This window comes from Poromitra crassiceps (assembly GCF_964638095.1).
Source record: "Poromitra crassiceps genome assembly, chromosome: 12".
Taxonomy (NCBI): domain Eukaryota; kingdom Metazoa; phylum Chordata; class Actinopteri; order Beryciformes; family Melamphaidae; genus Poromitra; species Poromitra crassiceps.
The window spans coordinates 3,312,502-3,335,987 of NC_139632.1; the positions used below are offsets into that span (position 1 = coordinate 3,312,502).

General features: G+C 43.4%; 2 protein-coding genes and 3 pseudogenes across 5 annotated transcripts; all 5 read right to left on the reverse strand.

The window, feature by feature from the left end:
* Positions 1 to 8,568: 8,568 nt before the first annotated feature.
* Positions 8,569 to 8,952, reverse strand: LOC310785846 (histone H2A pseudogene; annotated as a pseudogene). The gene has a single exon. The product of its transcript is annotated as a histone H2A pseudogene (transcript).
* Positions 8,953 to 9,784: 832 nt separating this feature from the next.
* On the reverse strand, positions 9,785 to 10,195 carry LOC310786414 (histone H3.2; the record flags this gene model as incomplete). The annotated part of the gene is made up of 1 exon (XM_083647623.1): positions 9,785 to 10,195. One exon carries the CDS (start codon positions 10,193 to 10,195, stop codon positions 9,785 to 9,787), a length of 411 nt encoding a protein of 136 aa, XP_083503749.1.
* A 1,402-nt stretch (positions 10,196 to 11,597) lies between these two features.
* LOC310786853 (histone H1 pseudogene) lies at positions 11,598 to 12,233 on the reverse strand (annotated as a pseudogene). Its single transcript has one exon. The product of its transcript is annotated as a histone H1 pseudogene (transcript).
* Positions 12,234 to 16,500: 4,267 nt separating this feature from the next.
* LOC310786854 (histone H2B pseudogene) lies at positions 16,501 to 16,875 on the reverse strand (annotated as a pseudogene). The gene has a single exon. The product of its transcript is annotated as a histone H2B pseudogene (transcript).
* Positions 16,876 to 18,068: 1,193 nt separating this feature from the next.
* LOC310786855 (histone H4) lies at positions 18,069 to 18,380 on the reverse strand (the record flags this gene model as incomplete). Its single annotated transcript, XM_083648174.1, has 1 exon — positions 18,069 to 18,380. One exon carries the CDS (start codon positions 18,378 to 18,380, stop codon positions 18,069 to 18,071), a length of 312 nt encoding a protein of 103 aa, XP_083504300.1.
* Positions 18,381 to 23,486: the final 5,106 nt, after the last annotated feature.

Sequence of the window (23,486 nt, forward strand, 5' to 3'; positions counted from 1 at the left end):
CTAACCACTGCAGTGCAGAGATGTCAGGGGGTGGAGGCAGGAGCACCTTACCACCACATCCCTCCCAGACTGATGCAGCATTTCAAACATGGCATGACAATGGTTTGATGTTCTTTAGTGACCACTAGATGGCAGCGTTGCTTCATTTTAAATTCTCCGACAGGGCCATAATACACTGAATACACCCTTCTTTAGACACCTCCAGGCCCACAGTTTGTTCCAGAGAACATATGCCCGTTCCAATACCCATACTTGTACTTCTTTCTTGTAGTATGTACTGCCGCTGCCCTCACAAAGTATGGATTGTAGTGTGCAGCATGCATGCAAAATGCATACTATTGGGACACACTACATCTGTCGTCACGTGAGCTTCCTGAATTCCGACCTCTTGCTCACTTCCGCCGACGTCCGCAGCGCCACATTTGAGTTTTTTTTTTTTTTTTTTTTTTTTTTTTTATTCAATAAACAAAGTCTGGCAGTAACAAACAGTACATTATACAAAACATTCAGACTAAACATTTACAAAATTGGAACAGACAATCAAATAAACAAAATAAAATAAATAAAGCAAAAACATTAAGTCAGAGATCTAAACAGGAATCAAGATATGCATGTTTTGGTACACACCATGCTTGTTTGGTTTTAACATATTTCAAGGCTTTCTTAAAGTTAATTATCTCATTCATGAACACGCAGCTCAGTCAGTGCGACGTAACTCCAGTAGGTGGCGGTAATGCACAAAAAGTTGTTTGCCAACCGCCATAAAACATTAGAAGAAGAAGAAGAAGACTTCCTGCTGCGCAAAGGATTGTGGGGAAGTTTGGCTGAAGCAGCATGCATCGATGCATACTCCGAAATAGGAGCTGATGTAGTACAACATCCTGGTACTCTTGGCATACTGCATCTGACATACTATGTATTGGGACATACCTAATCTTTTTTTGCCTACTAAATAGTATGGAAGTATGGGTATTGGAACGGGGCCCATGACTCACTTCCTGTCCTGAAATGGTTTGAGCAGAGAACACTGCCCACTTCCTGTCCTGCTGGAAAAGAGCGTGTTGGACATCATAATGGACTGGGACCCAGATACCAAGGGACATGTTTCTAAAATATAGATTTCCCAAGGTATCAGTTTGTCTTCTTTGGACAAAACAAAATGAGTCTGGGGAGCAAGACTTAAAACATCAAGCTCACTGAAGAGATGTGGGAAGCTTACATCTCATTCACACCACTTCCCTCTGTCATAGGCATAGCCTTATTCTATTCAAAGTGTTACATCGTTTACATTATATGAGACTGTCCACATTCTATGCCAGTGTGGAACCTACTTGTATGAGGTGCCACTTGGAGCCAGCTACAGTCGGACACATGTTTTGGGAGGGTCCTTCTTTGACTACATTTTGGGGTTGTATCTTTGAGGCCTTCTCGTACATTTGTCATAAAACCATTGAACCCAATCACTGCTATTTTTGGATCTCCTGCTCAGAGCGTAGAGTAGACATCACCACACGCCAAGCTAAATCCCAATCAATCACAAGTCGGATTAAATAAGTGTTCTATATCCTTAATTCCATAGATAAACTTATAGCAGATGTAAGTCCCGTCAGAAATTCAAGGACACCTGACCTCTCCCCCCTTTCCAGACTTCACTCATGATACATCTTTTTCAGAAATGACAGAACAGATTTCTTCCCTCTCATTCAACGATCCTTTTAGGAATGGGTGATGATGCTTCAATAACCAAGGATGATTTGGCTGGAATAAACCCATCCCTGTGTCCTTGTAAATGAGCCTGTCTGTGATTAATACATTAAAGTACACAGTCATCTGTATTGATATATTTGGGTATGTCTTTTTATGTGTACGAGTATGTGTATGTACATATCTATTTGTGTATTTTGCACTAAACTGACTATTGAGTGGTCCCAACTGTAACAAAACAAAGCCCCATTCATCATTTATTAGGGGTGTCACGATACACTCAGTTCACGATACGATACGTATCACGATACTGGGTTCACGATAACGATACGATTTTAACAATATTTTTTTAAACTTGAATAATGACAATATATGACTGGAAAAGTAGTATTTTATTTGAAATGCACAAATACAAAACATGCTGTTGTGGGAAATTATTATTACAATAACAACTAGAAAAAACATGAGATTGGAGATAAGGCTTATCTTGAAATAGAATGAGTTACACCGTCACTTAGATTTACTTTGAACTAAAGGGTTTCTCAGCAGTATAAATTCTCATTATGCATCTTCAGTTTTTCTTCAAACTCAAACAAGACTTTTCTTAGTCTATTTTTTATGCATCTTCAGTTTTTCCTGTCAAGTAAACAGTTTTGCCAGACACTCAATTGAATGGTTTCTCTCCTGTATAACTTCTCATGTGTCTCTTCAGAGACTTGTTCAACTGAACTACTTTCCACACATTGAACTTCAACAAACAAAGACGTTTCTTAGTCTATTAAAAAAAAAAAAAATCACGATATGAGATTTCATCTCAACGATACATATCGTGACGTTTTACTATCGCGAAATTTCGTGGGACGATATATTGTGACACCCCTATTATTTATTCATTGTTTTTTTCTTTGTTGTTGTTACTGTTCTGTTGTTTATTTACTATTACTATTATTATTATCAGAATAATTATATAATTAAATAATTATTTCCTTCTTCTTTTCTTTTGGACATCCAGGGGGAGGGAGGGTTGTGTTACAAATAATGTTTGTGTACAATTTCTGAAAAACCTATAAAGCTTAAAAAAAAGGGGGGGGGGGGGGGGGGGGGCGCCATTGCCCCCTCTGTCAACCAGAGCATCACAATGCAAAGTTACTCAGGTTATGGATTTTATTGGCTTTAATCAGTCAACATGTTCTTACATTTTAGACATTTTGTTTTCACTGTCTTATAAAGACATTTCTTACTCGTCAAAACACATTTCCTGGAATGCTGATCTAACAGAAATAAAACAAACTTAGGATGTGGGATCTTCCCAGCTCTCGGAACCTGTCGTCTATCGGTCTGATGGCGACTAGACTCTGGGGGTGACGGACAATATTTCGGGCTTTCCGGTGTAGCCAGCGGACATCCGGGCCAAAACTTCTTTCCGTGTGCCGGTCGTTGTTCCCGGTCCGATTAGCGAGTTGAGAGATGACGTCTATGACCGGACCACAATACACAGACATCAATACATCTTATAGGTGTTTTAGGTCCAGAATACATTTCTATAAACAGATATCTGCGAGATGTCGATGTCGATCGTCTTAAGGCCTATTTCCACCAATTGCGTTATGGCTGCTGTTTTCGGCAGTTTCACCGGATCCGCACCGCATCTGGTGCACATTGGGTTTTAACCCCGGATGTCCGCCGGCTACACCGGGAACCCCAAAACATTGGCTGTCGCCCCCAGAATCTAATCGTCGTCAGACCAATAATAGACGATGGGTTCCAAGATTGTCCCAGCTGACTCAAGTGCACTGAGATGCAATGGGACAGAAGAAGATGGAATATCCCCTTTTAGCACAAAGTTCCACAATGCATTCCCTTCCCAATTTGAAGGAACATGTGAGAGGGAAGAAGAGCTTGGCTGCTCGTTAGCGCCCCCTGTTACATTTGAACAAATCACCAAGTGTCCATGACGGCAGAGTCCTTCATCTTTGTCCCTGGGGTCAGAGTTGGGCCTCCCAGTCCTCGTGTTGCACAGCGCTGAGGGAGCACGGGGGAGCCTCTGTCCATCCAGTGTCTTCCAAGTCATCATAGTCTTCCTCCTCCTCGTCTGGAACATCAAGCAAAGAGCAGATACCATCACATGTACTGGAGTTCATTGGAGCAGCAGGACATGACTGTTTACATGAACTGCAATATTCTTATATTAAGCCGATTAATACAATACTCTGAATAAGACACTGGCAGGGTTACCACTACATTACCGTAACCTGAATAAGGCCGTAGCAATAGTCGAATGAAGACGTGGAGAATTCCGATCTATTCCGTTGCATTATTGGGAGTGCATTGTAGACATGTAATAATGTCGCACTATAACTACTATTATACAACAGGTAGTTCCGGCCGAGCAATTTGATTGGACAAGAGGGATCCTACGAGTGCCTATATTTCATGATAATGCACTGGCGCTTCACTGTGTGTAGATCACTCCGCTTCACAGCTGCCCTAATCAACAAAATGCTTCACAGCTGTAGAGTAGACAGTAGTAAAGTAGACAGCCTGCAGTTAATTAGGCTGATTAGGCTACATTTTCTGCAAAGGGAAAGCTGGGGGGACTATTTTTGTTGGCGGAGGAATAAATACAGAAATCATCTATTTTCTCAGCTTTTTGTCATTTTTTTAGTCAGCTTTGTTTAATAGAACTGTTGTATAAAAGCAATATCACACTCGAGGTCGTGCATTGTTGTCTAATATTGGCACTGCTGTGATTATCTTCGGCACTCGGCCTGCGGCCTCGTGCCTGCGACCGAATCACAGCAGTGCCAATATTAGCCAACAATGCACTCCCTCTCGTGTGATATTGCTTAAATAACTACTAATAATTAATCGCACTTATGATGTCATAATCAGTTTTCTCAGCATTTTGCGACACGTACTGCAGTCAAACTGCTTGACGACACACGCTCTTGCTTCCAGCGAGTATTGCACAACAACCAACAACCTGCGAGCTAGCAACCTACAGTACATGCTCAAAATGTCAAGTTTGACATGTTTTTACATGTTTTTTACTGTTTTATGTGATGTTCTCTCTTGCAGGGATTTAGACATTTGGTTCCACCAAAACAAGCTTCCAAGCCTGACCAGCCCTCATGATGGTTCTGCCTGGCCCGGGAGGTCTAAGACAAACCACACAATTTTACTTATGAAGCAAAAAAATTGAATGCGATGACCTAAATTGGCTGTTTGGAGTGGATTATCAATATAATACAATGTATTATTAGCATTTATTAAATAAATGCTGAAGAATAAGTCTACAGTATGTTTTCTCAAATGTAATGTAGTGATCAAATTAGAGGTTACAGCATGACTATATTTCTTCGGCCACCGCAACAATCTGGGTTTCTCATGTGGCCCCCTGGGAAAAATAATTGCCCACCCCTGTTTTAGACTGTGGAGTCAATGAAACTGAGATGGAACACGGGAAACAATACCTTCTTGTTCTCGCTCATCTAGCAGCACAGCGGAGCCGTCCTGGGTCAGCTTAACAGAGGGCTCGTCCAGCAGGAAGCACCTGAGGCCACTGACACTCCCGCTCATGGCCTGGACCTTGGGACAGCAGGCCCACAGCTTGGCCAGACACACACACGCACACACACACACACACCTGCCAACACACACACACGCACACACACACACACACACACGGTTATGGCTTCATCCCACACACTAGCCTGCTAAACCATCCTGATCATGTGACCTCACATTCTGGTTCGCTCTACGTATCAGTCTGGACTTCCAGCCGCGCACATTGATTTTAGTGGGCGGGAGTACTTGACATGATGGACAACTCCTTCAGCCAATCAGCGTCGGATCCAGCCAAATCCAAATCCAGTGGGAAGAATGGTGAAAACGTCTTTTCCGCCGAGGAACTCTGCTGGTGCATAACTCCTGTTCTTGTTTAATTGTTGTTATTGAGTCTATTTCTACAGTAACTGCACTTACGGCTGCGGTTACTCGACTATCGTTAACGTTACTGCTCGTTGCTTCGGAGACGGCACTCTTTTTCCAGCGCTGTCCCTGATTGGCCCGGTCATGTTGTAATTTCTGGAAAACACCGGGGGGGCGGGTCAAAGCCCAGACTGATCCATGGAGCGTAACAGAACGTGAGGTCACATGATCAGGATGGTTTTCCCAGGCTAGAAACCCACCGGCCCCGTCTGTAGTAGTGTCCTCTAGTAAGAGAGTGGCGTCAGCGGAGGACCAAAATGCGAGACTCATTAGCCAATGAACAGCCAGGAATGGGTCTCGCGCTATTTTTGCATGCTAAAATAAAGCTGATAATGTACAATTTGATTCAAGGGATGAAAAACCCTTTCAGAGTACAACACAAACTGTCTATTTTGCTGCAACTCGACAGTGCTGCTTTTTTTTACTCAAGAGTTCCACTTTCTACTTCCTGGAAAAAAACTGGTCCATTGGAGTGAATGGAGATGTCGGAACTCTTCTATTATACGGCTCTGGTCTGTAGGAGTCCTGCTGTCCCACACAGTCTGTCCCAAACGCCTCGTCATGCTCCTCCTCCTCCTCACACTCTGAAGCACCTGTTGAAGGTCAGATTCAACGTTTTCACGATTCACTTTAATAACCACAGCAAGTCATTAGATTACAGGTGAGGAATTTGAATGACTGCAAGTATGCAGCGCAGCGGTCACATCAATACTACAAGACCAGGCCAATTTCCCCTGCTGTCCCGGTCGTAGCTCCACCCGCTCTGCTGATCTAGAGATCTGCTATCTTGTTTTATACTCGCCATGCTGCGAAGGGCACGGGGGACGAGCGAGGGGCGGAAAAAAAAAAAAAAAAACCTAACCTAAACTTGTACCACTAACCTAAACTTGTACCACTGTTCCTTCAGAAGTTGTAGTTGTCATAGACTGTGCTCCATAGTTGATTGCTCATTGCTGACAAAAAATGTGTTATTGTAAGTCGCTTTGGATAAAAGCGTCTGCCAAATGACGTAATGTAATGTAATGTATATTTAAAAAGGAAGAATGCAGACCCACCTTCCCCCATCTAACAGTTTGATGTGAGTTAAGTTGTGGACCAGTGATATAAGTTGTGTATGAATGACAGTTCATGCACACCAACAGCGATGTCGCGGCTGCTAAACAATAGTTGATGATTTTCCTCCTCAAAGCCTTATCCTCATAATGACTTAGTTCCACACGAGTTACTGTATTGTAGTGTATGAGGGTTTATGTGAGCCTCAAATCTGGCTAATGTCTATTCCCACACCTTCCTCAACAAGGACTTTCGAGGACCTTTTCCCCAAATTCAAGGACCCAACATGGCATTTGAGAAATGGATCAAGGTTAATCACTGTTACAACAATAATATGTTTTATGATGAGCAGCAGAAGCTCACAGACAATTAAAAGGAGAGATGCTTGAATATGTGAACACTTCTCACCTGTGCTGTGTTAGTGATGGCAGAGCAGGCCTCCACACACTTCTCACCTGTGCTGTGTTAGTGATGGCAGAGCAGGCCTCAACACACTTCTCACCTGTGCTGTGTTAGTGATGGCAGAGCAGGCCTCGACACACTTCTCACCTGTGCTGTGTTGCAGAGCAGGCCTCAACACACTCCTCACCTGTGCTGTGTTGCAGAGCAGGCCTCCACACACTTCTCACCTGTGCTGTGTTGCAGAGCAGGCCTCCACACACTTCTCACCTGTGCTGTGTTGCAGAGCAGGCCTCCACACACTTCTCACCTGTGCTGTGTTGCAGAGCAGGCCTCAACACACTTCTCACCTGTGCTGTGTTAGTGATGGCAGAGCAGGCCTCCACACACTCCTCACCTGTGCTGTGTTAGTGATGGCAGAGCAGGCCTCGAGGGGAGACTCAGCCTTCATTCTTCATTCCGAGCCTTGACATTGCTGCCCGCTGGGGAGCTGCAGGCATCGCTCAAAGCCATACAGGGCCTGAAATTCATTTCGCAAAATGGGGGGGATTTCCCCTCTCATGTTCTTCAGATAGGGGGGATTTATAGACTGATTTTTTTCAGCCAATATGATAATCAATAAATATCTGCTTTTCCTGTCCGATAACCAATAATAATTTCACATTTTTGGATAAAAAAAAATCTGTTATTAACCTGTAGTTTATGAACACCTGGGGTAAGAAGAAAAGGCAGATGTAATGAGCAAAGATGGATGATCTAATATTCCAGAGCTTCCAACTGACATCACTGCTGTGAACACAAAACAAAGAACACTTCTGATATGATATGAGTATTTTAGTAAAGTGTATCACTCAATAGAAAAAATAAAGGCTTTGATAGAACCAAAAGCCTATGGCTGCTGAGAAACTATGCAACATTAGGGAATACTGATTATGTGAAGCTTCAGATAACAACCTTGTGCGGGAGTTAGGTACTGTTTTATTGCGATTACTAACATGTTATGTATGTATGTTATGTACATGAATGATTAATGAACAAACAATATTGTTTGAGGTTTTAAACAGAAACAAGACTATTTCAGGGTATTTCAGCATGCTGAATAATTCGTGTGTCTGTACGTTAGAGTTAGATCAACTAATTCAAGCCTTTTAACATAGATTCCACGTTAGACGTATAATTGCATTTTGGCACCGAGTGCAGCAAGTAATTTTATTGCAAATTTGTTAAATTGCAGTAATTACATCAGTCTGGTTCAAAATGATTTTTAGACGAAGTTGTGTAATCTCGTGTGCAAATCGGAAGCATGTTGATAGTAATAATATGAGACCTTTAAATAGTAAAGATAAAAGGAGAGCTCTTTGTCAGTGAGTGGGTGGCTCTTAAAAGAGCCGTTGGTTTGTTGTGGAGACAAGCTGGAGCAGGTTACTTCTTGGCGGCCTTCTCGGTCTTCTTGGGCAGCAGCACCGCCTGGATGTTGGGCAGCACGCCGCCCTGAGCGATGGTGACTCCGCCCAGCAGCTTGTTGAGCTCCTCGTCGTTGCGGACGGCCAGCTGCAGGTGACGGGGGATGATGCGGCTCTTCTTGTTGTCGCGGGCAGCGTTTCCAGCCAACTCCAGGATCTCAGCGGTCAGATACTCGAGCACCGCCGCCAGATACACCGGGGCTCCAGCACCGACACGGTGGGCGTAGTTTCCTTTGCGCAGCAGCCTGTGGACACGGCCGACCGGGAACTGGAGTCCAGCACGAGATGAGCGGGTCTTTGCCTTGGCACGAGCCTTTCCTCCGGTTTTTCCTCGGCCACTCATTTTGTGTGTTTTCTTATGATTTGAGATAGAATCAAAGAATGAATGGCAACAACCGGGAGCCCGAGTTATATCCCTCTCGAGCTGCTTGTTCATTGGTCAGTTGCAGCTTCGCGATCCTCGACCAATCAGAAGATTATTGGTGTCAAGCTAACACAGCAAATAACACTTTCGCTGCGCAGGTTTTTGGATTTTCAAAATAAAACTACTGAGAAACCGAGTGTTGATTTGAGCCATATAAACAAGTCATTTTATTTCAAAGAACATCAGTGTAAAGTCAAATTTCAAAATAAAGGTCACAAAGATAGGAACTGAAATACATGTTTTGTGATGTTCTGTTCATATCCAAATTGTTTTATTTTTATTAGAAAGAAAATTGATTGAGCAGTAACTGCAAATGGTAGACAGATCACAAAGTCTGTCACAATACGGTATTGATTAAATTCAGGAGTCTGCAATATTAGACAATATCTTATGCTCATTTAACACCATCAGCACATTAACTACATCTAATACCTCTAAAATAGTTATTAAGACTTTGTAACACTTGTTAAGGCTCTTCATTTCCCCAGATGCGGATACCCTGTATAGAACTAAAGGAGTAATACATTTATAAAATGCATGATTGTGTTGCAACAGCAATGTATGAGTGGTTTATTATTAAATAGACTCACTCAACAGCTGTAAGCGCAACAGAGATCTCTAAACGCACTTTCTGAGTTGCATTATTTGATTGCACTTTTTAAAATTGTTAAATGAAGATAAAGGGAATACTCTTAGTGAATATGGAGGTGGCTCTTAAAAGAGCCGTTGTGTTGTGATGTATCAGGGGAGTTTAAGCGCGCTCTCCGCGGATACGGCGGGCCAGCTGGATGTCTTTGGGCATGATGGTGACCCTCTTGGCGTGGATGGCGCACAGGTTGGTGTCCTCAAACAGGCCGACCAGGTAAGCCTCGCTGGCCTCCTGCAGAGCCATGACAGCGGAGCTCTGGAAGCGCAGGTCGGTCTTGAAGTCCTGAGCGATCTCTCTGACCAGGCGCTGGAAGGGCAGCTTGCGGATCAGCAGCTCGGTGGATTTCTGGTAGCGACGGATCTCTCTGAGCGCCACGGTACCGGGCCTGTAACGGTGAGGCTTCTTGACGCCGCCGGTGGCCGGGGCGCTCTTACGGGCAGCCTTGGTGGCGAGCTGCTTCCTGGGAGCCTTTCCACCGGTGGATTTACGAGCGGTCTGCTTGGTTCTGGCCATCCTTCAAATTCAGCTCTTCCTTCTTGACGAGAAAAGTCAGAAAATAATGTCTGCTCGAAGAGCGTCGCTTCATAAAGGCAACGCCGGAGTGCTGCTACACGCTGATTGGCCTGCCTGAGGGGAGGGCGTGAGCAGGGGCGTGTCAGATCAATAGGGCCAATTGGAGGAAGAATTCAAAGCACAAAGCGCTGGGAATCTCTCTCTCTCTCTCTCTCTCTCTCTCTCTCTCTCTCTCTATACATAATGTATGTATGTAGTACGTACATATATACACGATATATATATATATATATATATATATATATATATATATATATATATATATATATATATATATATATATATATATATATCGTATATATATATCGTGTATATATGTACGTACTACATACATACATTATGTATAGAGAGAGAGAGAGAGAGAGAGAGAGAGAGAGAGAGATTCCCAGCGCTTTGTGCTTTGAATTCTTCCTCCAATATATATATATGTGTGTGTTGTTACAAATACATACATGCACTGGGACAGTGATGTTAACCCGGTGTTTCGGGTCTGTTCAACATCATACACCCTCGCCCAGTAGACCCAGCCGATTAAGACCCCGACCCCGAGAGATATATTAAATATATATATATATATATATATATACACACATATACATGTAAATAGGCTACATGTCTACTGCAACAGTAAACAATGTACATCTTCAAGAATAGACAGGGGCACAAAGCGAAACGCGTTTCAACCTCTCTGGTCTACTCAGGCTGTAGACCAGAGGTTGAAACACGTTGCATGTTGTGCTCCTGTCTATTCTTGAAGATGTACATTGTTTACTGTTGCAGTAGACATGTATTTACTTATTACTTTAATTCAAATCTAAGTATCCAATAAGCTATTTTTTTCTGATTCACTTTTGGCCTGCAGAGCTTCCTTGTGCCACATTTTAGCTTCTTCCTAAATAACATAGTATCCATAGCCACGTCTATTCATGGTTAGTTTATAGAGATGGATCTGTGTAGATTAGAATAAGAGAAAAGTAGAGGAAACCAAAAAAGCTGCAAAGTGGGAAATGAGCAGAAATTAAGGCATAATATTGTGATTGATAACGATGATGTTTGCATTACTGTTGTGTTGAATGTAGCCTACCACATCATGTATAAACAAATATAGATCCTGATAATTTTTTTCATATCCGTTGTCACTCATATCTATAGTTATTGTGTCTCAATTATACCAGCAGTATCATATTATACCAGCATTTTAGCCAGTTGTAAAATGATGTTCATGGTATGGAGCTCAATAATTAATAAATACTTTGTCATCAAATAAAAATAGGGATGCTCTTTAAAAAGGTTGTGGGTGGCTCTTAAAAGAGCCTTTTTGGGGAGAAGTCAAGCTGGAAGCTTACTTCTTCTTGGGGGCAGGTTTCTTAGCTGCTTTGGGCTTGGCAACCTTCTTTGCTGGAGCTTTCTTGACAGCAGCAGCGGGCTTCTTGGCCGCCACCTTCTTGGGACTCTTGGTCGCCTTCTTGGGGCTCTTGGCTGGGCTCTTGGCTGCTTTCTTGGGCGCTGCAGCGGGCTTCTTAGCCTTCTTGGGGGATTTCTTGGCGGCTACTGGCTTCTTAGCTGCGACCTTCTTCTTGGGGCTTTTGGCTGGTTTCTTGGCAGCGGGCTTCTTGGCTTTAGGAGCGGCTTTCTTGGCCGCGGGTTTCTTCACCTTTTCAGCCTTGGGGACCTTGAAGGAGCCGGACGCCCCGGTGCCCTTAACCTGCAGCAGAGCGCCTTTTTCCACCAGCTTCTTGATGGCGATCTTGACGCGGGCATTGTTCTTCTCCACGTCGTAGCCTCCGGCAGCCAGGCTCTTCTTGACGGCGGCCAGAGACACGCCGCTCCGCTCCTTGGAGGCGGACACAGCTTTGACAATCAGCTCACCGACGCTGGGGCCGGCCTTCTTCGGCTTCACCACCGCCTTCTTCTTGGCGGCTTTGACCGCTTTCGCCGGGGCGGCAGCGGCGGGTGCAGCTGGAGCGACTTCTGCCATTCTTCTTCTCGAGTATTTTCTGCTTCACAAAACTCTACAGAGTCTGACTGGAATATCATCCATGCTGAGCAAGAGGCGGGACTTATACACAGCATGAGGACCGTGTAGACTCAACACACACAGCATCTCTCTCTGTCCTGTTGAAATGTGGCGACACTTGTGTTTTCTCTTCCACATTTTAGGGAGAAAAGACACAGATCGGAGCAGTTTTGAAGTCTAAATCTTATTCGAGATGTTAGATAACTTGTTTCCTTTCGAAATGGAGTCGTTTTTAGCAACGAGGAGACTTTATTTTTATTCAGGGGAGCTTCAAACCTCTCCATTACCTGGTCACAGTATTCTACTCGCAGTGGGATTTCCTCACATTTCGACTCATAAAATGGTTGAATATGCTTTACATTCCAAACAACACTAGTTTTACAGTAAGCAGAGATGTCTGACGAGGGAATACAAGTCAAAGTACTGTAATGCTGCTATTAGTTTTGTTTTAATCGTCAGATTTGTGGTGTCGGTAAACACACTGAGGCAGGCGGTGACTTAGGCGGGAGAGATCCTGAGGCATTAACTTTGTGACTGTGAATGATGCAGTCATGCTTAATGGAACTGAAAATATGTTTTGTTTAAAAGGTTGATGTTACATTAAAGTAGGCCAAACATGTATTTTCTCCATTCGAGATAAATATCATGATTGTCAAATAAACTTATACCGTGCTATCCAACTTGCTGTGCTTGAGTCCACTAGACTAAAATAGCCTATCAATTTGCATTTTACGTTTTCATACTAGCACTGTGGTAGTATATTTACACGAGTACTCTTTAGATAGATAGATAGATCATTGTGGGTCCCCAGAGAAAAAAAAGGTAAATTATTTCTATAATGTCATGGGTTTCATGCACTTTATGTAATTAAACATCTACAAATTATTTTCCACAGAAGGTGCGTACATAATACAAACATGTAGGACATAAAAGGTACAGGGTTGTACAAACTACTGATGTACAGTGAACAGAAACACATCAACATAAGACTAAACACAGACATATATTGACATTGCACACCACATAGTAACTAGAGTGGAAGGCAGTATAGAGATGATGAGAATTGTTTAGACTGAGGAAGATGAAAAGAAAGAAAAAATAAATAAAACAAAAGAAATAACTTGTGGTTTTCAGTCTCATTATGTTACTCTGAGTAAAATCATATAATATATCAGGACATAATAAAAAAAAAAGTATTCTTAACTGTCTGATGTGAACCAAAGTGCCCTTCTGGGACATGTATTAAACTGATTGATTGATTGATTGATTGATTGATTGATTGATAATCTCAATAGGAGAGAGTGAGAGAGAGACAGACTAATAAAACAAATCTCTTGTTCCGGCTTTCTGATGATTGCCATTTATGGTGACATTTTATAGACCAAACGATTAATCTATTAGTCTAACATAATCGACAGATTACTCGATAATCAAAATAATCGTTAGTTGCAGCCGTACTCAGCATTGGCAACGTGTCCCACATTGTCCCTCACAAACATACTGTCCCACATTTGGTTTGCTGGGATCTGGTCACCCTATTAATACATTATGAGAGCGTGGTTGATCTGTCTTCTGTCACAGGTGTAAGGAGGTAGTGAGGGATTTGAGCTCACATTGAGCAGATATCAGTTAGAGGCCTATCAGATGTGTCTATTATGGCAGATATCAGTTACTAGAAATCCTGCACGCTCGCCAGCTCGGCTGCTGCATTGCTTTTTAAATATACTTTATTAAATTATTCAATCAGGGGTTACATTTACAGTAAATACATTGTATAAACAGTAGAAAGCAATAATTATCAAAAATAAGAAGTCTGTTAGAAGGTGAGCAGGTGCCAGGGTGTGGGTCTCTTTGTTCTGATGTCCAGTGTTCTTAGTCTTTTCAGTTCCGTTATGATTTGTTTATAGACCACTCCACCCGGGATGACGGCTTGGTGGATAACCGTGGCACATCTCGTTTTCCACAACTTGGCCACGACCACACAAACAACTGTCCAGAAAAAGTCCTGGTGTGGCCCTGACATTGTTTCATCAAAAACACCATACATCACAGCATTATAATTCACAGTAACATTAAGACCGATACTGACCATTTTCCCCCAAACATATTTAGATCGCTCACAGTTTAGGAGCAGATGTTCTATGGTTTCATCCTCTATGCAGTCATCCATAGGACACTCTTTGGTTGTGACAAAGCAGCTCCACTTAACGACTGTTCGGACTGCCAGTCTGCCAACTGAGACCAGCCACATGATGTCTCTCTTGTTCTCTGAGAGACTCTTAAGCCCTTTTCCCACATGCGCTTTGTACCGCAAAATGACCGGTATGTGGTCTAATGCCTGCATGTGAGAAAGGCGCCGTGCCGGTATAAGCGCGACCCCGTCGTCCCCGACATTTCACCAGTTTCGTGCTAGTCACAAGAGCGGTATGGTCTTAAGGGGACGCAAGTGGAAACGGTTCAGGTCATTTTCCGCGACAGCGGTCCTTCAATCATGGGCGAGGAGTAGCCTACACACGTTGCTTAATGTTCCAGCGGGCATAATCTAATCATTCGCGCACATTAAAGCAAACTGGCGAAATGATCTTGTGATAGCCTAATAAGAGCAGTATGTCAGCTTGCTGATTTCCGAAGGCATTTTCCGCTATCAGTGGGCTGTGACTTCGTGGACCAGGTTGCAATGCACACAGTAGACAGTCCAACACCAAATACACAGCTGATTGTTCGATATTCCCCTGGTGTTGCGTACCACCAAAGGACTATTGCCAGTCGCAAACGCGCTTCCAGTGGTTTTCGCCACCGGGTGATCTTGCGTGCGGGTCGGACCAGACTCAGCACGTAGCCTAATACCGGGACATGCGAAAATGACGCTTCCATTCCACGTCGTCAAAATTGTTCAGAGCATCTTCCCAAAATAAATTCCCTCCTGGTCTCTCTCGCTTCCAGACGGCTCTAGTCTCACGCAGCAGCGCAGAGGTACATAATCATCAGTCATGATCTGTCCCCGGTTTAGTCTATCTTCATATTCTGCGCGACACTCTCATGGGCGAGGTGTACACACGTTGCTTAATGTTCCAGCGGGCATAATCTAATCATTCACAGTCACAGTCCGACAGGGACTAAGCAACGTTGCCGACAGCCAAGGCAAGCCCGGACACATCAAATAAAGCCAGTCTGCAAAAAGTGCTTCAACGCTACGCAGGTGAACGGATAAACAAGCAAACTTATTTCACCATTCGGAGTTTTGCCGACACGTCACTCCCCACCCGCTCTGCAGTGCCGCCCCCCCCTCCCATACAGGCAATTTCGCTGATAGATTCCCACATGCCAGAGGAGAGGTGTGAAGGGAAATGTCCGATATTGACTTACAGGTAATTTTCCGGTACGCATGTGGGAAAACGGCTTTACTAAATACATTTCTGATACAGACCTGAGAGCTTGTTTCATCCAAATGTTTGTAGGGGAAAACACAAACATGCAAGTCATTACACAATTTTACATAATATATATTTGCTGGACATTTCATTCCAAGCTATATTCATGTGCGCAAACTTGTTCACAAAGTCACCGTACAAAAGTTTATAATGGAACTGAACTCCTTGCTCGTCCTTTTATTTTTGTCCAGCTCAGAGCCTCACTTATCCACATGGCCTCTCGCTCTATGGCTGATGCAACACAATGTTTAGTTTGGATAAGGGTTTCCAGCAGCAAAACATGTCATAGGAGCAGATTGCTCTGGTGTGCAGGTAAGGTTAGGCATTCTCTTCTCTTCATGCCATTCGGCTACTGCTCTCTGAGCAACACCAAGTCATGGTGTCCCAGATGACATCACTCCTCCGCTGAATGTGCACGTTGGCTTGTAGGATATATGACCCAAAGTCACTGTGGGGTTCGAGGGGATGTGGGCGCACCGTACCCATTTCAACAGCATTAAAACAAATAGCAACAACTCACTTTAAATGTAGGTCAGTAGACAGACATGTGGCTTTATTTTGGTTGATGACCCAGTATTTGGAAGGAACACCATGAGCCATGTCGTGCCATTATGAAAGGCTTTTACATGGCGGTCAGTGTGACACTATCACATTAGTCCAACGGCAACGCTACAAGGTCCATGTAAAAAGCATTAATAATCTGTTGGTTACAGAGAAGGTGAACAATGATTAAGCTCTTTGTGGAAGTAGTGTGTGGCCCTTAAAAGGACCTTTGGGTGGATGTATCTACAAGCGGTTTACTTGGAGCTGGTGTACTTGGTGACGGCCTTGGTGCCCTCGGACACGGCGTGCTTGGCCAGCTCACCGGGAAGCAGGAGACGCACGGCGGTCTGGATCTCCCTGGAGGTGATGGTGCGACGCTTGTTGTAGTGAGCCAGGCGAGACGCCTCACCGGCGATGCGCTCAAAGATGTCGTTGACAAAGGAGTTCATGATGCCCATGGCCTTGGAGGAGATGCCGGTGTCGGGATGGACCTGCTTCAGCACCTTGTACACATAGATGGCGTAGCTCTCCTTCCTGCTCTTTCTGCGCTTCTTGCCGCCCTTGGCAGCGGTCTTGGTGACGGCTTTCTTGGAACCCTTCTTGGGGGCGGGCTTCGCGGCTTCAGGCATGCTGACGACTTCTCGGTAGCAGAGAATGAAGTCCGTTTAACAGAAGCACCCTATTTATCGGCAGCTGATGCAAATAGCACTATGCGGTTCCCCGCCTGTGACTGGTTGACTTTCGGCGCGTGCCTGTCGACTCGGCTGCACGAGCGGCTGCCCGTGTGTATTCTGATTGGTTGAGCTCCAGATTTGTATTTTCACTTCCCGTGCGCGGACTCTGACAATTGTTCCAATATCCTTCATTATTCTCTTCAGAAACTGAATGAAGTGCATTTCACAAACTAATACAAGTCTGTTGTGGACCTTTGCTCCATTATATATTTTCCGCTTTCTGAACATCTTCATTTCGAGAGAAAGGACTCAGAGGAGTTTACAAAAAAAAATACAAAAACAGAACAAAACTCAAAATACAGTAGGCTACTATGACGAGGCTATGTGATGTTATTAAAAAATGTGTGATATGGTTTTCCTAAGCTGAAGCATGGTCCCATTTAGACCTTTTGAAACAGAACAATAGCTATCACAAGATAAGTAGTCTTAACACTATGATGCTGTCATCGATGTAGCCTACTTTATGGACAGATCTAATAATAGTGAAGTAACCTTATAGGCTATATAGATCTAGGGTCTAATAATAATAATCTCACATGTTCCCACTTAACATGTAATGCATTCCCTCTGCTACTTTTGGAAAACAATTAAGAAAAAAGAAGGGGCTATCAGAAGGGGGGTGTATCTAAAACAGCTAGAGCAGATTGAGTTAACCACAATAATAACCTTGATTTGATAATATCACAATCAGCACATAGTATTATATTGTTTTAACTGTCTGATGGTTTTGAACGGCCCACCATTGCTATCCCGTCACCTGCATTACTGTACTCGTATTATTTTTATTGCCTGTTAAGCACTTTGTAACATTTGTTTTGAAAAGTGCTATATAGTTTATTATATTATTATTATTGTAGGCAGGTCGCTATTCACCCAGCAGAGCTGTAGTTTACTATTCAACGCAGTTATATTTCAGATTAACCCATTAGCGGCTGCTACATTTTATTTTTCAGTTGCAAAACAGTGTTAAAATGTACATAGTTAGCGTACAACACAACTCAGAGGAAACGGGAATAGACTCTTTGCTTAGAGAAATTGGGCGGCTCTTAAAAGAGCCTTTGTGTTGTTTTGTTGGTCGGTAAATGAAGTTAACCTCCGAAGCCGTACAGAGTGCGGCCCTGCCTCTTCAGAGCATACACCACATCCATGGCGGTGACGGTCTTTCTCTTGGCGTGCTCGGTGTAGGTGACGGCATCACGGATGACGTTCTCCAGGAAGACTTTGAGCACCCCGCGGGTCTCCTCGTAGATCAGACCGGAGATACGCTTCACTCCGCCGCGGCGAGCCAGACGGCGGATAGCGGGCTTGGTGATTCCCTGGATGTTATCACGAAGAACTTTACGGTGACGCTTGGCGCCTCCTTTTCCGAGTCCCTTTCCCCCTTTTCCACGCCCACTCATTTTTTCAATGTGTTTTCTTTCAAAGCAAAGACAAACTGATGCAAAACCTCAGACAGCTTCCGTATATAAACCTTCTTTGCGGACCTGAATGAGGAAGGAAAGAGCCGGGCTTTGCAGGGCGGTGCCAAACTCCTGCAGTCGTCCTCCCCCACATGTTTTCCAAAGCAACTTCAGCTGCGGCAAGTTAGCACAGACTAACAAATGCGTTTCCGGTTATGCGACGTTGCCTTCAAAATAAAATTCTCACCAATAAAATGACCATATCAGTAGGCACGTTTACATGGACCATAGATGTGGTAACTTCAGCTTGAAAAGACCACTGTTGTATTTGCCCTCTGGCACACTGTAAACTACCACTAAATGAGATCAACGTGAGTCATTATTTATTCAACCATCTCAGTCAGACAATGTCATGTTCACTCTCACAATTCTACGGTGTCCTGTTAGTCCATGGGCCAGACCAGATATCGGTACCATATGGGTGGGCAAAACTTTACCTATACTAAATTGTTTATAGGGTCAATATAAGTAAATTAATATATGATAGCCTTTCCACAGGAGTAGCTTTTCATATTTATTGGACATCTTCTTATTTCCCCCTATTTAGTCCATGGGCCAAACACAAAAATTGCACATATCGGTACCATTCAAGTGGACAAATTCTAATCATGATTTTTGAACAGGTATATATCCATAGATGATATTTTAGTATGATAGCCTTTGCAGAATGGCAGCTTTGTCACAGTTATCGGCTCATGAAGTTAGCAAACCCCTACAATAAATTTGATTCTAGGTGCTGATCCATAACCTATTTTAGGCTCAGGACCTTTAACCATGTTCTATGATAACATGTTTGACAACATTGTAAAGGGTAGCTTCTTAGCTTTCATTTGAGCTCAGTTGTGTGTCTGTCTGACAAATAAAGAGCTCACATGGGCTCTTCAAAGTGTCAGTGACATTCATTTTTCCACCGTTTTCGCCTAAATTATAGTCTTTATTTCAGCACTGTGGCATCTAGGAACATCAGAGACACAAACAACAAACACTGGAATACTCATATAAGGATTCAGAAAAGGTATAATGAACCCATACTATCCCATCGTGAGGGGTGAATTTTGCCCTTTGAATTTGGTAGAAGAATGCCTTCTCGAGGGAAATGGGCCAGAACCCAAAATGTAAGATATCGGTACCATCCGGGTGGAGAAATTCTACTTGTGATTTTTTTAAATTCCTATGACCATGGTAGCTTATTAGTGCTTAACCACCCCTCTTAAATTATGGACTTATGGGAATTATGGGAAATCATCTTTCTTTCATTATATCGTCTCCCTGGGGTGTCTGGACTACTAACTGTTAATATTACATGTCTAGATATAGGCATGCTATCCTATGATACTATACATACCATACCATACTATACTATACTAGATAGATATATATGCTATACTTAATTGTCTACTAAATTGGCACATTTCCCAGTCAAAAAGAGGGTAAATTGGCACGCTTTTCAGTCAGAAATTGTTTTATTTGTGTTACGGTATATGTACAGCTACATTCAAAATGTTTCCAGTCTTTCAACACAATATTAGGACAATCTACCCTTCCTGAGACCATGTCATCCACGAGGGCAACACCATCATCGTCATTCACATCTGAGTCTGTCAGCTGTGCAGCAAGCTCTTCTTCAATGTGTTGGTTGGCACATGTTTGTAGTTTGCACAGGTTTGTGCATTTGGGGCACGGTGGCTCAGTGGTAGAGCTGTCGCCTCGCAGTCAGAAGGTCCTGAGTTCGATTGTCGCCTGGGACACTGCGGGCGCTGTGGTTGTGTTCTCCCCCATATCTTCATATACCCAGGTGGGGTATCTCGTCGTAAGGGCCTTTCTGTCTGTGTGGAGTTTGCATGTTCTCCCCGTGCTCCCCCAGGGGGGTTCCTCCGTATATAACCCCCCCCATTAAAAACATGCAGAAGATCAGATCGTCATCGTCATCCGACCAGTGACGACAACATCCGAAGTCGGTCCCCGGGCGCTGTACGAGAAAGCGACCACTGCTCCTGGCCTGCCCCCCCGGAGGAAAGGACAAGCCAGGATGGGTTAAATGCAGAGGACAAATTTCACCGGCCACCGTCAGCATGTGTGTGTGTGTGGCCGTCCGTGCATGTGTTGATGTGTAATCGTGTGACAATAAAGACGGGCTTGTCCGTCTGAAATCGTGTTTTATTTCAGACCGTTATTGAGACATGTGCACTCTGGTGGTTTGCATGACCTCACACACTTGCAGGAGAGCAACTGCAAGATGGCACCTGGTGCTGGGGAACCGTGCATCCACTGGATTTCAAGCTGCCCCTCATCATCTGTGGTCCACCTATGGTCCTTAAAGTACAGTCCATTGTTGATATCATGGGAAACTCCTTTGTGAATCCACTCAGTCCAGATCAATATGAGTTTGTCAGCTTGTCAACTGCAACTGTTGCCCCGCCAGATGTAGCTAACCTGCATGATTCTAGCCACAACATCCAGCAGTGGAGGAAACTGCTCTACAGCGCTGCCAGCAAAGTCAGTCTGATCAAATTCTTGTTTGAGGAATGGAAAGGACCCAAACACAGATAGAAACTACAAGACGCCTTATATGTTACCTGTGAAGTAGTCTGCTTCAAAATCAACAAGAACCAATGGGAGGAGGTAACACAGCTCAAATCCTCTCAGGAAGAAGCTGACACCTGCATGCTAATGCATGCTCTCCATGTAGCAGAGTCTGGCTTCAAGGCAGTGATCATCATGGCAGACACAGATGTCCTGCTACTGACTCTGGGTTGGAGCAAGGACATCCCATGCCCAATGTACCAAAAATGTGGAACACAGAACAAGACAATGTTCCAGGACATCACCAAACTATACAAATCACGCGGCGATAGTATTGCTGGCGCCTTGATTGGCATGCACACGTTCACTGGCTGCAACACTGTCAGCGTATTTGCAGGACACGGAAAAGTGGGCACCCTGAACAGACAGGACATATCAAGAAGCCTTCCTTGAGCTCGGCCGTGCTTGGGATGTCTCTAATGTGCTCTTCAAGAAGCTGCTGGAAATCATGTGCCACATGTATTATGTATATGTACCCTCTACACACATTACAGATGTCAACCTCCTCCGATACCAACTTTTCTGCACCAGACGTGGGGAGGTCGAGTCCAGCCAGCTTCCACCATTTGAGGATTGGCTATTAATGCATTCCATTCATGCAAAAGATCAGACTGCAATCTCTAGACGGTCTCTTCAAACCCAGCCATCTGTACCAAGCCCCAAGGACCATCATGGGTGGACCACAGACGATGAGGGGCAGCTTGAAATCCAGTGGATGTGCGGTTCCCCAGCACCAGACCGTTTTGCAGTTGCTCTCCTGCAAGTGTGTGAGGTCGTGCAAACCACCAGAGTGCACAGGTCTCAATAATGGTCTGAAGTGCACAAACCTGTGCAAACTACAAAAATGTGCCAACCAGCACACTCAGATGTGAATGACGATGATGGTGTTGCCCTCGTGGGTGGCATGGTGTCTCAGGAAGGGTAGATTGTCCTAATATTGTCCTGAAAGACTGGAAACATTTTGAATGTGGCTGTTCATATAATGTAACACAAATAAAACTATTTTTGACTGAGAAACGTGTCAATTTACTCTGTTTTTGACTGAGAAATGTGCCACTTTAGTAGACAAGCATATATCTAGTATAGTATAGTATAGTATAGTATAGTATAGTATAGTATAGTATAGTATAGTATAGTATGTACAATATCATAGGATAGTTTGCCTATATCTATGTAATATTAACAGTAGTCCAGACACACCCTAGGCAACGGATAATGAAAGAAAGATGATTTCCAGGGAGGGCACTTTCCTAGTTTTGAACGACAGCAGTCCATAATTTAAGAGGGGATAAGCACTAATAAGCTACCAGTCATCAAGGTCTATCTATAAGTAAAATTTGCCCACCTGGCTGGTACCGATTTGTTAAATTTAGGGCTCTGGCTCATTTCCCTTGAGAAGTCATTATTCTACCTTAAGGGCCACATTCACCCCTCACGATGGGATAGTATGGGCACATGATACCTTTTCTGAATCCTTATAGTCCTGTGAGTATTCCAGTGTTTGTTGTTTGTATCTCTGATGTTCCTAGATGCCACAGTGCTGAAATAAAACTATAGTTTAGACGAAAATTGTGGAAAAACGAATGTCACTGACAGTTTGAGGAGCTCCTGTGACCTCTGTATTTGTCAGAGAGACACACAACTGAGGTTAAATGAAAGCTAGGAAGCTACCCTTTAAAATTCTATCAAAGATATTCTCATCAAACATGAGTAAAGGTCCTAAAAAGAGCCTAGAATAGGATATGCATCAGCACCTAGAATCCAAATTATTGTAGGGGCTGGCTAACTTCATGAGCTGATAACCGTGAGAAAGCTACCATTCTGGAAAGGCTATCATACTAAAATATCATCTATGGATATATACATGTTCAAAAATCATGATTAGAATTTGCCCACTTGAGTGGTACCGATATGTGAAATTTTGGTGTTTGGCCCATGGACTATGTATAGCACATTCCATTCTAGCTTTGCATGAACGAGGATGTTACATCTCCCTTCTTTTATAAAAAGTAAAATGACATAAGAGTAAAGTGCTTCTTGTATGAGAACTGTCTATTTGCTATCATATAGACTTAATGCATACTGTATGTATATAAATGGCAAACAAAAGTCTTGGTCAATTCCGATCATCTTGCTGTTGAAGCTTTGCTGAGTCTCGGCAAGAGAAGAAAGGATTTGGAAACTAAATACTAGCTGTCTAAATAATAATGATGTAATTGCAGATTTGAAGAAAGAACTAGCTATTATAAAGAGTTTGAATGTATTGTCTGAGTCAGCTGTCCATTTATGGGAAACTATGACATCTCGACTCAGGAATTTCTTTAAACATAAATGCAAAATCTTGAAACAAGAGCAGAATGAAAAATATAAGGTGTAGAAAATGCTCCGTAATGGCCCACCATCAGGCCTGTTCTTGGGGCAATTGACGCCCACGAACCAAGGAGCCCACAACGCAATGATGAT